The sequence below is a fragment of the Dromiciops gliroides genome, chromosome 5, assembly GCF_019393635.1.
Source record: "Dromiciops gliroides isolate mDroGli1 chromosome 5, mDroGli1.pri, whole genome shotgun sequence".
Classification (NCBI taxonomy): Eukaryota; Metazoa; Chordata; class Mammalia; order Microbiotheria; family Microbiotheriidae; genus Dromiciops; species Dromiciops gliroides.
In genome coordinates this window covers 244,209,502-244,224,829 of record NC_057865.1, presented here as the reverse complement: position 1 = coordinate 244,224,829, position 15,328 = coordinate 244,209,502, and the positions used below count along the sequence as shown (strand labels likewise).

The 15,328-nt window shown below is 37.2% G+C and overlaps 1 protein-coding gene across 1 annotated transcript in view; it reads right to left on the bottom strand.

Moving 5' to 3' along the window:
* Nucleotides 1–6,630: 6,630 nt before the first annotated feature.
* The window catches only part of RAB21 (RAB21, member RAS oncogene family), a 38,453-nt gene continuing 29,755 nt past the window's right edge, over nt 6,631–15,328 (bottom strand). Inside the window, exons 6-7 of the mRNA XM_043965638.1 lie at nt 14,345–14,433; nt 6,631–11,310 (exon numbers count right to left, since the gene is read on the bottom strand). Of these exons, the coding sequence (XP_043821573.1) occupies nt 11,171–11,310; nt 14,345–14,433 (229 nt within the window). The 3' untranslated portion in view covers nt 6,631–11,170. The remainder of the gene's footprint in view (nt 11,311–14,344; nt 14,434–15,328) is intronic.

The following is a 15,328-nucleotide window of genomic DNA, read 5'->3' as shown; positions in this document are numbered from 1 at the left end:
GGGAAATGGACAGAAATCCCATATATACTGGTCTTCATGGCCTTAAGCCAGAACTCAAAGGGGAAGGAACAAAGCAGGACATGCCCAGCAAAACTAACCTAACCTAAGGAAGGCTATCGATAATCCTAAAAAGCTTCCTTCCTCAAATGACTTCAAGTGATGTATTAGATGACTTCCTTCTGTTGTTAGAAAGCCTCAAAAAAACAAAACAACAACAAAAAAGAAAGAAAGCCTCAAGTCCATTTGACTAGAAAATCTGACACCCCCTCCTCCTCCAAGACCGGATCCCTTCTTGCTCCTCTGCCTCACTCCCCTTCCTCTCCTCCCTTCACCCCCTCTTCCCTGCCCACTCTACTATATCCTTCCCTCCCTATGGGTCAACCCCAGTCTGAAACCCACTGACTGATCTCAAACCCTGTGCCCCCACAGCCGAGGCCCTGCCACACTCGGAGCAGATTTCAGTACATTTTCCCCCCTCAACATCTGTCTCCATGATTTTTCCCTCCCATCCAGCTGTGCCCCTCACTGCTAAGCCCCTGTCACAACTAGGAAACCAATATACACAATGACCAAAAATACAACAATGTAAATTGTTGAACAAAACAATGGAAACCGAATGCTGAGAAAGTATAAGCTTTGCCCCAAAGTAGAAGGTACCTTTCCCTGCTTTTTTGCAGATATCGGAGGCAGTGGGGAGTAGGGAGAAAAGGGGGATATGGATGTGGAACACTGTATATAATATCAGGCTAAAAAGAAAAAAAGACATTCATGCCTGATTTAAGTCTATAATTCTTCTGATTCTACCCCCAACAGTTTTTTGAGTCCCTATATGGGTATCTTTAAATGTGCAGAAACTATTTCTGATATAAATGAAAAATTTCAGGAAAGAAAAAAAAGTATATCTCTTAGGACAAGATGATATGCACTAAGACCTAGAAATATAAAGGCTTTAAAAAGGTGCTTTTTAAACATAGATTGAATATTTTTACCTTTAAAAAAAAGTCATAATGACACAAACAGAATTTCATGTTGTTTATTTATCTAGTTCCTATTAGAAATGAAAATTGCATTTCTCAATTTGCATTAATAAATTATCTTTCATACCCTTGAGGCAAGTGAAGTTATTTCCTGATAACTACTCTTAGCATTCAAAGTTAAAAGATGGAAAATTTCATTTTATTTTCTCTTCAATAAATGTTTCTAGATCATCCTCTTTGGACTTAATAGTATCTACCTGTAACATAGAATCAAGTCATAGAATCAGCAAGAGCTAGTAAAGAAAGTGGTGAGGTGTAAAACTTGAGTATCTTTTCTGCTAATTTTCTAACCAGAAGCTTCAGTTACTACTAGGGAGGAGAGATTGAAGGTTGACCACTCTTGCATACTACATCCCAAAATTATATACTGGGTTAGGAAATAAATGGATTGCTCATAATTTTATCATCACTTTTCTAAGGGCCTATAATGACTCAGGAATGGATTATGTCTGCTGGGGAGGCACTTGGTGACAAGGCAACATCTGTGAAAGACAAAGAAAACATTTTTATGGCTTTTTAAATGCATTTTTTCTAAGCCAAAAAAAAAAAAAAGATGAACAGCTGTGTCTAAATAGGCAGAAGGCATCTGTTTCTATCTTGACATCACTGAGGAAAAGCAAACTAGGCTTGAGGATTACTTAATTGCTTCATTTAAGGCAGAGTGAGTCATTGTGATTCAGCCTGGCTTGAAAAATGTATTAAAAATTAATTGTAAAACTCTAAAGACACTATCTTGTTTTCTTATCTCAACGTCATTGTCAAATCACTCCAGTTGTTCTTCCCACTCACAATTTCTTTAAATCTTTTCAAAGAAAAAGTTGCCTTTTCACAGATCCATGAACTTTGTACTTCATAGCCATCAGATTGACAAAGTTGACAAAAGAAGAAAATGACACACTGGAAAGGCTGTGGGAAAACAGGGACATGCATGCACAGTTGATGGAGCTATAAATTGGTCAAGGCATTCTAGAAAGCAATTTGGAGCCATGCCCCCAAACTACTAAACTGTGCATAAATGCTTGACCAAGTTCTACCACCATTAGGCCCATACCTCAAAGAGATCAGAGAAAGAGGAAAAGAAAAAATAGGAACAAAAAAAAATTATAGCAGGTTTTTGGGGGGTTTGGGAAAATAATGGGCAGCCCTCAGTTGGGGGAACAGCTAAACAAACTATGGCCTATGGTTCTAGTGGAATACTATTGGATGACTCCAGATATTTTCACCAGCTACCCCCTGTGCCTAGAAAGCTCTCCAACCTCCTCCACCAGCTGCTTCCCCGGCTTCCTTCAAGTCCAGCTAAAATTGTACCTTCTACAGGAAGCCTTCCTGTATATCCCTTAATTCCAAGGTCTTCCCTCTGACTCTTTTGGGGTTTGTTTTTTTTTTTTTTTTTTTTGGTAAGGCAATTGAGGTTGACTTGCCCAGGGTCACACAGCTAATAAGTGTTAAGTGTCTGAGGTCGGATTTGAACTTAGGTCCTCCTCAATCCAGGGCCGGTGCTCTATCCATTGCGCCACCTAGCTGCCCCTCTGTTGACTCTTTTCAATTTATACTATATATAGCTTGTTTGTACAGTTGGCTTGGTGTCTTCTCATCAGACTGTGAGTTCCTTGTGAACAGAGACTGCCTTTTTTTCTATCTCTGGCACTTAGAACACAATCAGCACTTAAATGTTGATTGACAATTGTGCTATCAAGAAATTATCAAAGAGATGGTTTCAGAGAGACTTGGGAAAATTTAGATGAACTGATAGAATATATATATAACATTGTAAAAAAAATGAACAATTTTGAAAGGTTTAAGAACTCTAATCAGTCATTAAACTGTGAACACCTGGGGCAGCTAGGTGGCACAGTGGATAGAGCACCGGCCCTGAAGTCAGGAGTACCTGAGTTCAAATCCGGCCTCAGATACTTAACACTTACTAGCTGTGTGACCCTGGGCAAGTCACTTAACCCCAATTGCCTCACTTAAAAAAACCCAAAAAACTGTGAACACCTTGAGAGCAAGGATTGGTTTTGCCTTTGTAGCCAAGAGTAGGTGCTGTGTAGCACACAGTAGGGGATTAATAAATGTTTGTTGACTTTACTTTTTTATATATGTATCTATTACAAGGATTTTTTTCCTTTTGCTTGAGGGGGTAGGGAGAAAAAAATAAATGCTTAATCATAAAAGTACAGCTAGGCGGCATAGTGGATAGAACACTGACCCTGGAATCAGGAAGATTTGAGTTCTGTGAACCTGGGAAAGTCCTCATCTGTAAAATGGGTCTAATAATAGCACCTACCTCCCAGGTTTGTTGTGTTGCAAAGTGCTTAGCACAGTACCTGGCACACAGTAGCTATATAAATGTTGTTATTGAAAAAAGTAAAATCTAAAAATTTTAAAACCCATAGATACCATTCATACTTTTCATGTTGATTTGTAGGCATAGGATGTGTGTATGCACCTATTAATATGAATGTATGGATCATCTGGATTTGATAGAGGCACCTTATTATCCAAAAGCATTTTTTATAGGACCCTGGATTAATAGGAGCAAAATGCCCTTTGCTTAAAGACTTCAAAGTGAACCAGACAGTCCCTATTTACTTTTCCCCAAGAGAATAAACAAACTCAAAATACCCCTTTTGAAATTCCCATTCACTATCTTCTTTCCCCAGGAAGTAGAGAGAGACCTTGTTTCTGTTTCCACCTAATCTAACCATAGCATCAGCTTTAAGTTGAGCTGTTAAACTGATTTGTGTTGTTTAACTGATTTACATTTGTAACGGATTGATCTGTATCATGCCAATTAAGTTAGTCTGTAACCTGTGAGCCAAGAAACCATAAAAACCCTTAGAAAGAAGGAGACCTTTGAGCTTCTCAACACACCTATGCAAATAGATGGATATAGCTTTATAACTTTATTCCTCATTTGGTTGTCTATTAATATCCTGACCTAGTATCCCCTGCTTTAGACTTCACATAGCACTGTCTGAACTTCTCAGGCACAGGATAACAGAACTGAAGAGTTGTAATGGCTCTCAGGAGGTATTTAATCTAACCCTTACCCAAAAGGAGTCCTTGCTATAACAAACTTACTTCCAGGGAAAAGGAACCTATTACATGCTGTGGCAGCTCATTGGCTTTTGGGAAGCTCTAATTGTTAAAAGGCAGCTAGGTGGCACAGTGGAGAACATACAAGAAGACTCATTTTCCTGACTTCAAATCCAGCCTCAGACACTCACGAGTTGTGTGACCTTGGGCATCATTTAAGCATGTTTGCCTCAGTTTCCTCATCTGTCAAGTAAGTTGGAGAAGGAAATGGCAAAGCATTTCAGTAGCTTTGCCAAGAAAACCCCAAAAGAGGTCAAGAAGGGTTGGACACGACTGAAAACCGACAATGACAAAAATTGTTAAAAACTTTGTTCTGACATGAAATTGCAACTGCTTCTTTGCATTTATGTAGGGTTTTTAAATAGTTATTTGTGTCATACACCTCTACTAGCTCATGTAGGCCAGGAACTTCACCCTGAGTATCCTTGGCAATCCCATCTTATCTGGTAATTATTTGCGCATGCCAAACATTGATCTATCAAAATGCCTAAGAAAAAAATGAAAATTTCAAGTATTCAAGAGGGCACTATTAATATAGAAATGAGACAAATAACCAGGCAGCCTACTATAAAAAGCCATGCTTTCTATGCCGAACCACTCACTAAAATACAGTGAAGAGCCATACTTCTTACATCTTATTTGTAAATTTATTCTTATGTGATGGTATGGCATTATCTCTTAACCCTACTTTAGCCACACCCATAAAAGGGTGTGCTGCATCATGAGGACAAATCCTTAGGCAATAAGGTTTCTGGGAAACCTGGATCAAAGGAATCTATTACCACTAAAATTTCTCCAGGTCAGTTCTTCAGGTTTTTCACCTTCCCTAGGCAGCTTGACTGAACTTCAACTCACACTGCCCATAACAATTTTGTTTTTTGTTTTTGCAAGGCAATGGGGGTTAAGTGACTTGCCCAGGGTCACACAGCTAGTAAGTGTCAAGTGTCTGAGGCCGCATTTGAACTCAGGTCCTCCTGAATCCAGGGCTGGTGCTTTATCCACTGCGCCACCTGGCTGCCCCCCCCCCCATTAATATGGTTACCTTTCTTCCATAAGATTGTGTAACCTGGTGATCTGAATCAATTTCCACTAGCAACTACAATAGTTAAAAGAATGCTAGACTTGACTGTTGAGGAAACCTGGATTCAAGTTTCAACTCTTTACATTACTAGTTGTGTGACTCAAAGTCACTTAAACCCTCGGAGCTTTGGCTTCCTCGTCTGTAAAATGGGAATAATTCCTGCCCTAACTACCTCAATTAAACGACTGAGGAATATGCTTTGTAAACTTTAAAGTGCTATGGATCAAATGCGGCCTCAGACACTTAACACTTACTAGCTGTGTGACTCTGGGCAAGTTACTTATTAACCCCCATTGCCCTGCCCCCCCCCCAAAAAAAAAGTGCTATGGAAAGGTAAAATAGTTATTGCGTCAGTTAATGGAGGGTAATCTATAGTCTAAACCTTAAACTAAGAATCAAGAATTAAAATACCTATCTAGGGAGGGGCAACTAGCTGGCGCAGTGGATAAAGCACCAGCCCTGGATTCAGGAGTACCTGAGTTCAAATCCAGTCTCAGACACTTGACACTAGCTGTGTGACTCTGGGCAAGTCACTCAACCCTCACTGCCCTGCAAAACAAATACCTATCTAAACAGAAAATTGGAAGCAGTTAGCCATAACTAATTTCAGCCTAGGCGAAATTAGGAAGTGGATGGTTTTTCTCTTTAGTACCCATTCTCAAGCCTCCCCACCCACCCCCGCCCCCCATGCTGTGCTGCATGCTTCTCTTTTCTTATCTCTTGATGGCTCCTTCTATAACCCCACAGTAGGTACAAGGCTCCTAAACCCTCTTTCTACACTCCTCCTAAAATCTCCCCACAAAAAAAAGTCATGGGGGCAAATGATCTAATATACAAGGAGAAGGGTGGTATTATCCCATGAAAAGAAATCTTCCCAGCACAATGACAGACTTAGAGCTGAAAGGCATTGCAGAGTTCATTTAGTCTTTTTTTCCCTTGGGGCAATGAGGGTTAAGTGACTTGCCCAGGGTCACACAGCTAGTAAGTGTCAAGTGTCTGAGGCCGGATTCGAACTCAGGTGCTCCTGAATCCAGGGCCGGTGCTTTATCCACTGCAACACCTAGCTGCTCCCACCATGAATTCTTTTTTTTTTTTTTTGGTGCGGGGATGTGGGGGTTAAGTGACTTGCCCAGGGTCACACAGCTGGTAAGTGTCAAGTGTCTGAGGGCAGATTTGAACTCAGGTACTCCTGAATCCAGGGCCGGTGCTTTATCCACTGCGCCACCTAGCCGCCCCCATGAATTCTTTATATGAAGTTCAATTAAGTGCTTATTTTATAGCCTAACAACATGAAAATTTGAACATGTATGTGAACAGAAGTGCTATGAAAGAGCTCAAGAGGGAAAAATCACTCGCAACCTGAGAGGTCTAAGGGGTCAGGCTACCAGGGTCAAAGGCTTCATGGAAATAGCACCTGAATGTGGCCTTTAATGACAGAATTTCAGCAGAAGGAAATTACAGCAAAAGCACAAAGGAGAGCAAGTAGCATGATGTTTAGAACATTTTCACACCATAACAAGAAGTTACAAATGGATATGCCCCAAATGTAAACAAAAGAGGAGATACCTTTTTCCAACTATCGATCAGGGAAGAGTTCTTAACTAAAGATGAAATGATCATGGAAGATAAAATGGACAAGTCTGAGGAGGATAGGTTGATGTTTTGTTTGACTCTACTGGTTACAAAGTAGGATTTGACAGGCAGCAAAAGTAATAAAGAGATAGAGTATTAGTGAAAAAATTTTAAAATACACTCGAGAATAGAAGTTCAGAAGGGGACACAGAGCAGTTGCTATTATTGTGTTATATTTAATATATACTTAAAATTACATAACAGAAGTTCACTTTCATATACAATCACCTCTTCTGTTCTTTGTACACTGAAATGTTCATCTTTAATTTCGTATTTCAGTTACTTTTTTAAAAAGGAAGTAGCTCAGTTTATGTGAGAGGAGTAAACACTGGAAAAAGGTAGGAACCAAGATTGTAGAGGGCTTTCAAATTTATTTATGAAGGCAAGTCATTAAGGGTTTTCCGATAGGAATGTCATGATTCTATGTCAAAAGATGAAGACATTTTCATTAAGTAAAATGCCATCCGCTTTTTTGAAATTTTCACCGAAATCTATTTGGTAATAGCCAATGTACAACCCAGCAGGTCTATTTTTCTCCTTGAAACAAGGAGCCCAAGTCTGAAATTTAATCGTACACATAGCATAGTTTTGAATTCAAAATATACATTCTTGGTCACTGATTTTCAGATTAACAGCAACCTACTTTTAGAAGAAAAAAATCAGTCCTGTCTTATTAAATTGAGCAAATACATCTTCTCAAAGGATCACAGTTTATACTTTTTAACATAATCAAGTAAATAAATTACTATGATAGAATCAGGAAATGGTCTGGTGAGAATCTAGTTAATGCTTCCTCCAGGCATTAAATAGGCATATAGCAGGACATTGCCATTCACATCCCTTTATGAAAAAATGCTTTATGATTTCGAGTGGTTAAAAATTACGTTTACTTTATATCTTAAAAATCTATCTTAAATTTCTTTCTTTACTATCTGTTATGTTTTCCTCCAAAGAGCTCAAGATATTGTTCAATTTTTTTTATATACAAAAAGTAAAAAAATAGAAGTGAGAAAGAAGCATTTTAAGAGGTTGATGCTGTTAATTGTTATGCATGCAGGAACCATCAAACAAGTTCTAAGAAAATAAAAATGGTATAACAATTCCTTTTTTCTTTTAAAAGACTAGGAACTTGGCATGATTCATTCTTTACATGTTTTATATTATGATAAATTAGTGATAAAGAAAAAGAAATCAGATAGTACAATTATATTCAATTTCTAGTCTCCTTTTCTTCTTCCTTTCTGTAATTTTATCTAGTTGCCTCAAATTTCCCTTAAAATATTTTAGTTTTCCTTAATTCTTTGCCAGATAAAAACAAGCAATGGTTATCTAAGCTAATCTTGGATTGCAATGTTATTTCTATTCCCACCAATGGCTTTCCTATGTCCACAGGGAATAAGAAATTTTAATACACAAACTTCACACAACAAACGTAGTAGTACTTTTTAAAAAACAATCATTCAAATTCAATACAATATTGCAGCTTATGGTTAAGTTGAAGGCAGTATTTCCATTTGTTTTCAAAGAAAAGGGAGTCTTTTCCCCCACACACTATTAAAGATATAATGAGTCTTTCTCTTAGCATATTTGAGAAAAATTTGTATAGAATTTAGTTTCTGAAACAACTGAAAAAGTGCAAGTCCTGCCTATACACCATTTATGATGAGTTCTTTTCTAAGCTTTTTCAAGCTACAAACATTATGTGGACAAAATGGTCTACATTAGTCAATTAGAGAGAGGAGTGGAGACAGATATGTAACTCCAAACAAGTATAAGCACAGATTAATTCCTTCCCCTTTAATTTTACATTAGTACATTATTTTACTTTCCCTTCTTCTCTTTCCACCCCATCTTTTCTGTAGAACAGAAAACAGGACCTTTTCTGTTTTTTTGATCTCTGAGTACCAATAGGGGAATTACATAGCATTTATGCACATCCTTGGCACTTCTATAGCACAGGCAGGGAAGAATGAATTAAATGTATCTGTCAGTAAACTAGCCTTGGGCACTGTGCAAAGCACTGGGGATACAAAGTAAGGCAAAAGGAAAAAAAAGAGAAAGATGGGAAACAGAAAAATAAAAGAACTATTTGTGGGGAAAAGAAGAATGTTATCAATTATCTCAGATATTAGTGATACAACAAAAGAATACAAAAGTCAATGATAAAAAGAACTCTGATTAAAGGCTAATAAGACTGGGAGCAGCTTTAAAAAATTATTGTAGTTTGCCTTCTTTTTCATGATTTTAAGTCTGCCCTCTTCTCTACTCAATAAAAAAAATAAATCCAATGATAGCATCAGGAATCACTCATCACAAAGTGAATTATAGGCCTTGATTACAAGAAAATTAATATTACTAAAAATTGTTTTGCTTTACAGTATTTCATTTGGAAAAATGGTCAAAGCTGTTTTCATTCAAATTCACTAACTTTTAAATTATGGGTTTGGGGAGAAGTGAGGGACATCTCACTCCCATGAAAGTGCTTAGGTAAGTTCTGAACACCAAAGATTTTTAAATCTGTCTGGAACAGGTAGGTAGTAAGACACAAAAAGAACTCTCTACAGAAAAGTCACTGGCACAGAAACATAAAAGAAACAGAGGCAAAATGCTCTTTACCCACATAAGGCAGCTTCATTCATTTCAAGCACTTTTGTTTACCTCCCCTCCCAAATGGGTTGGGGAAGAAGATAGCGGACCTAGAAATGAACAGATCCATTCTTTCAGGTGGCCAATGGCAAAACTGTGAATTAACAATACCAAATACATTCAGTTTATTCTCACCTACTTGAGAAATTAGCCATTATTTTTTATATTAATCTCAAACTTCAATCATTCTATCTTCTGCTCATCTCTAATTGTATTACTGCTTATTATGAGAAGTAAATCCAGGGACCATTCCACTTTCTTAGACATCACATTTACTCATTTTCCAAACATAACAGAAATGGAAAAAATATCAGAACACAACAACAATCAGTTAATTTCCACAATCTGTGTTCCTTCTGTGTGCAGTATTGCTTGAATCTATTAAAATAAACACGTCTTAATAATTTTATTCCCCCCTCAAAAGAAAATCTAAAGTGGGATTCATTTACAAAGTGTGCAAGAATATAAATTTTATAATAAATTCTTTCCAGTGTTAGTTATGCCACATTATATGAAACTACCATCACAAACTCAGGAGACTAGAAGAGGAATAAACATTCCTTGGAGAACTTGCTCGCAAAAAATCCTCAAAGTGCTGCCTTGGGAGATGCTGAACTATTTATGATTGTGTGTCTTGGTAGGTTAGTGGCTGTTACTGGGGGGGAGGGGGGATGTTTACATTCTTATCCCATGCCCATGGACAAGTTTTATACAAAGCTTAAGGGGAAGGCAAAGCCAAAGTGACAAGCTCAACAGGCTCCACTCAAACACTTCTAGGTAACCATTCCACAGCAGAATCAGCAGAGGCCATCATCCTTTCTTGTCCAGCAACAGAGCAAAATGCTGCTGTTTATTAGAAAGGGTTGAAAGAGGCAAAATATGTGGCGACAAACAGCAGCAGCAATTCAAGTAAAGTAAAATGTGAGTATTTTTTAAAACCCTCTTCTATGTGAAGACTTAAGGGTGAAGGGGGAAAATGACCTATATAGAGACTATAGAGTCAAAAGCTTATGCATGTTCACCAAATGTTAATTCACTTTACAGTCATTGACAAGACTACTGTACATATGTTTCTGCACCTGCACTTGTAAAAGCAGATAAAATATTTAATATGTAATTTACAATGTATTTTACCAGCTCAGCATACAGGATGAATATAGAATATATCAAAGTAGTTGACAGTTATGGGCTTTTGCTAACCCTGCAAAAATAGTAATTCAGGTATCTGCTAATAAAAAAAATCAATTTGCCGTTTAGAAGTGATACAATTCACAACCTACCACAAAATACAAAGGGCTGCAAAAATGTATACCATTCCAACAACAACATATATAAGTTATTAAATAATGATTTGATTTAAAAGAATATAAATGAAGCCTTTAAGTAGGTCTTTTCTACATGCATATTATTCCTCATTAAAGGAAAAAAATATGTAAAAAGGCCATTGGTAATTGCTTTGTTAACCGCTGTAGAAAATGCCAATTCTCTTGTCACACACTCCACTAGTTTAGCACTTAAGGTCTCTGCAGTGTTATAAATGTAAGTTTAAAATACTGTTAATTCTATAACTCCATTGGTAAAAGAATGTGACTTGGAATATGGCAGTCTTCATATTGGGGGCAATGATGCACAGTTTTGTTTTCCTGTTTTTGTAGCATTTTCTTTAAGAGAACAGTTATCCAGAAGAGCAACATCCTCCACTGCTCTGTCCTTGTGGCTCATCATCAATGATCTGCACGCCTCGCCTGGCCGCTCCCTGCTGACTGGAACCATTGCCTTTTGCTCTCTCATCCACTTGAGCTGTTTCGATCATTCCTGAGGGGAAAAAAGGGAAACTTTTAAGAAGCTGGCTCCCCATGTTTTCTAGAAGTCTCCAAAAAATATATCTATGTTAATACCTTACTTAGATAATTTTTTAAATGACTTCTTTGCTTCAACTCAACCATTTATTAGGTAGCTATGTTGAAGCAGTCCCAACCCAGGAAAAAAATGTACATCTGTAAGGAATCTACAAATACGGCACCAAGATGTAATAAAATTAACTATTTAATCTCTAGCTGAAATGATTTTTGCGTGTCTTTAGACAATCAACCAAAATCTAAGTATGAGTATCACAATAACAGGACATTAATACTGAAAAAAAAATTTTTTTTTTGCTTTGAGGAAATGAAAGGGTATAATGTTGGTCATTTAAAAATTCCAATCAGAAAGAAATAAGACTATAGTTAATGATGAAGGTGAACTTGCCATGACAGACTTTTGGAAACTGCTTTATGGGTAGTGGTAGAGAAATGGAGAAGAAATACCATTTCATCAGTTCAGGGACCTTCTGGTGAGGAAATTCCATCTACTAATACAAATCTCCAACTTACAGCTTTAGAGTTGCCTGGAGCACTAAGAATTTTTTCAAATTTTATTAACTAAATGTTATTTTATTTTTATTTTAAGGATCTGCCCTCTTTCCCTCTTACCTCCTGCCCCCAGCAAGAAACATGTTTGTAACATGTATGGTCAAAACAAATTTCTGCGTTGGTGGGGCACTCAGAATGTAAGTGATTTGCCCAGGGTCACACAGTGTGTTTCACAGGAATGGCTTCAACTCAAGTATCTGGGCTCTGAAGATGATTATCCAATTATTCCATGTTGCTTCAACTACTTTATAAAGTATTTATTTTGTTTAAAATGAGAACTATCTGAATCTGATATTACGTAAAATAAAGGAAAATACCTGTGAAGCCCAACTTTATAAGATGGAAACACACACAAAAGATTAGGGTTTGATCAACTTATGGAAAATAAAAATTGGGGAAAGTAAGGTACAAAATCAAATTCATCCTTCTTTACAACAACTATTTGATAATAAATCAAATCCAGCACACAAAATATCCCTAACTTGCTAACCACCTCCAAGTTATTCATCAACTGTACTTGTCCCTTTGTGCCTGTACACTTTTTAATAAGGTTTTAATTAAGATGTACTTTCTTCTTATTCTGTTTTTCTGGTTCCCATTATTTCACAAAGGTCTTTCATGACTTCTTTTTTTATTTCTCCTAGTCAGGAATAGTAACTGAACTTGTAATTTCATTCACATAGGGAACTTCAAGAGAAGGAAACTTCTGCCAATATAGGCCAGCACCAATAGTCACTACAAGTCTTAAAGAGCTGCCAGGAGCATCAACAGGCTAAGTGACTTGCCTACAGAGCCACAGTCAAAATGTGTTAGAAATCAGGTCTTCCAGGCTTTGAGGCCAGCTCTATTTATCTATGATGCCCCCACTGACTCTTACGTTTCCTGTTTACATATCTTAAATGCATTCTAATAGTCCATTGTATTTATAAACCCACAATTTCTTCAGTCATTACCTTATAGTAGGTTATTTCCAGTTTTATAATTACAAAGTGCTGCTATAAATATTCAACCAAATGTCTTTTTTTGGATAATGCTCTGGGCATATTTGTAAGAATGTTCCTGCATCAAGGGTATGAGTATTATTTAACTTTCATAGTGAACTGAAAGAGTACATGGAAAAAAATTTTAAACCAGAAAAAAAATCCCAGTTAGATCATGAACTTCACTAAGCTTTTTTCCCCCCTTAAATAAAAAAGAAAGAAATGAGATTATATAGTTTTTCTTTCTTTCTTTGGGGGAGAGGGGGCGCGCACAGGTGCAATGAGGGGTAAGTGACTTGCCCAGGGTCACACAGCTAGTTAGTGTCAAGTGTCTGAAGCTGGATTTGAACTCAGGTCCTCCTGAATCCAGGGCCGGTGCTTTATCCATTGCACCACCTAGCTGCCCCCTATATTTTTCTCAAATATGGAAACTAATTTTTTTTGTTTAACAGAAGAAATCATGTAAGAGGTAAGTAGATGCAATTAAACAAGTTCTGCGTAATAAAAAGCAACATCATAAAGAAAATGAGAATAATATTGGAAAAAATATTTGTGGCAAACCTAAGCACAGAATCTAAAATGTGTAAAGGAATCAATACACACTCAAATATAGCACTACCTTTTCCTTTGAAGGGAAAACCAAGCCTCAATTTTTTTTAAAAACAAGAGCATAGAAATTCAACTTCTTGTTTTTTTTAATTTATTTTTTTTTCCGTTACATGTAAAGATAGTTCTCAACTTTTATTTATACAAGCTTTCCAATTTCAGATTTTTCTCCCTCCCTCCCCTCCCTTCCCCCTCCCCTAGACAGCAGGTAATCTGATATAGGTTATATACATACATACACACACACACACACAATAACATTAATCCTATTTCTGCATTAGTCATATTATAAGAGAAAAATCGGAGCAATGATGCAAAACCTCAAAATAGAAAAAAAAAAAACAACAGCACCCAAACCAAAAGAAATAGTATGGTTCATTCAGCATCTATACTCCACAGTTCTTTTTTTTTGTTTGTTTTCTTGGATTTGGAGATCCTCTTCTATCATGAGTTCCCTGGAACTCTTCTGTACCATTGCACTGGTGAGAAGAATATAGTCCCAGCACAGTAGATCAACACTCAATGTTGACGATACTGTGTACAATGGAAATTCAACTTCTTTTTAAGAGAAGCACTACAGGGGCAGCTACAGGTAGCACAGAAAGCACAAGCACTGGATTCAAGAGGAGCTGAGTTCAAATGTGGCCTCAGACACTTGACACTTACTAGCTGTGTGACCCTGGGCAAGTCATTTAACCCCAAATGCCTCACAAAAAAAAAAAAAAAGAAAGAAAGAAAGAAGCAGCACTACAATAGAAACTGATGCTACGCTGCCTTTTATTTTCCTAACCACAGAGACAGATTGTTAGTAAGAGTAACATTTCTAAACATACTCAATCTGAATGTACTTACTTTTACAAAGGTCAAGAAAAAGTTCCTCAATTCCTTTGTTCTGTTTGGCTGAAGTATGATAGTGCTTTGCTCCCACTGATTCTGCATACCTAGAAAAAAGAGGAACTAAATTATGACATACCAAAAATTTAAAAAGCCAAAAATTTCCACGTCTGACATGGCACTCAAATTAGCCCATACTTATTTTGAGCTGTCTTAATATACTCAAAAACACTAAATGTGAATCAAAGCTCATTTCAATTTCATTTCACATTAATGGTCCATTAACTGGTTATCTATATGGAAGGTCTTACAGGTTGAACTGGATAGCCTTTAGAAGCCTTCAACTATGAAATGTATGATTCCATGAAGAGAGATAGTCCAAAATACTTTCAACCCCACTCTTCCTATAATAATTCATTCATAACCATATATACAAATTCTCATCACCAAAAGGTATTCTAACTGTGGTTGTCACTACTGCAGCAACCAAGACCAAAGCATAGACAGTGTGGTGATCTGCAATGCTAAGACCAGTACCCATACCAATTAAATCACAAGTCCTTCAAGTATTCAGGTGTAAAAATGTCATTTTCACTAATAGAAAATTCAAAAACATATGAAATGATGGCAAAAATATGAATACAAATACAAAGTGGGAAAGCAGGAAGGCTCGGGCCTAGGACTCAATAGTTGACAAATAGGAACACTTTTTTTTTTTGGTGAGGCAATTGGGGTTAAGTGACTTGCCCAGGGTCACACAGCTAGTAAGTGTTAAGTGTCTGAGGCCAGATTTGAACTCAGGTATTCCTGACTCCAGGGCCGGTGCTCTATCCACTGTGCCACCTAGCTGCCCCAAAAGGAACACTTTTAGTCAACTATTTGAACCCTTCTTATATTCCACCATTGGCAAATAATACCCACTAACTGAGCTTTCCTCTTTCCACCTTAGTGGGTATTAACCAAACCATATTCCCTACCCACCCACCACCTGATTCCTCATTC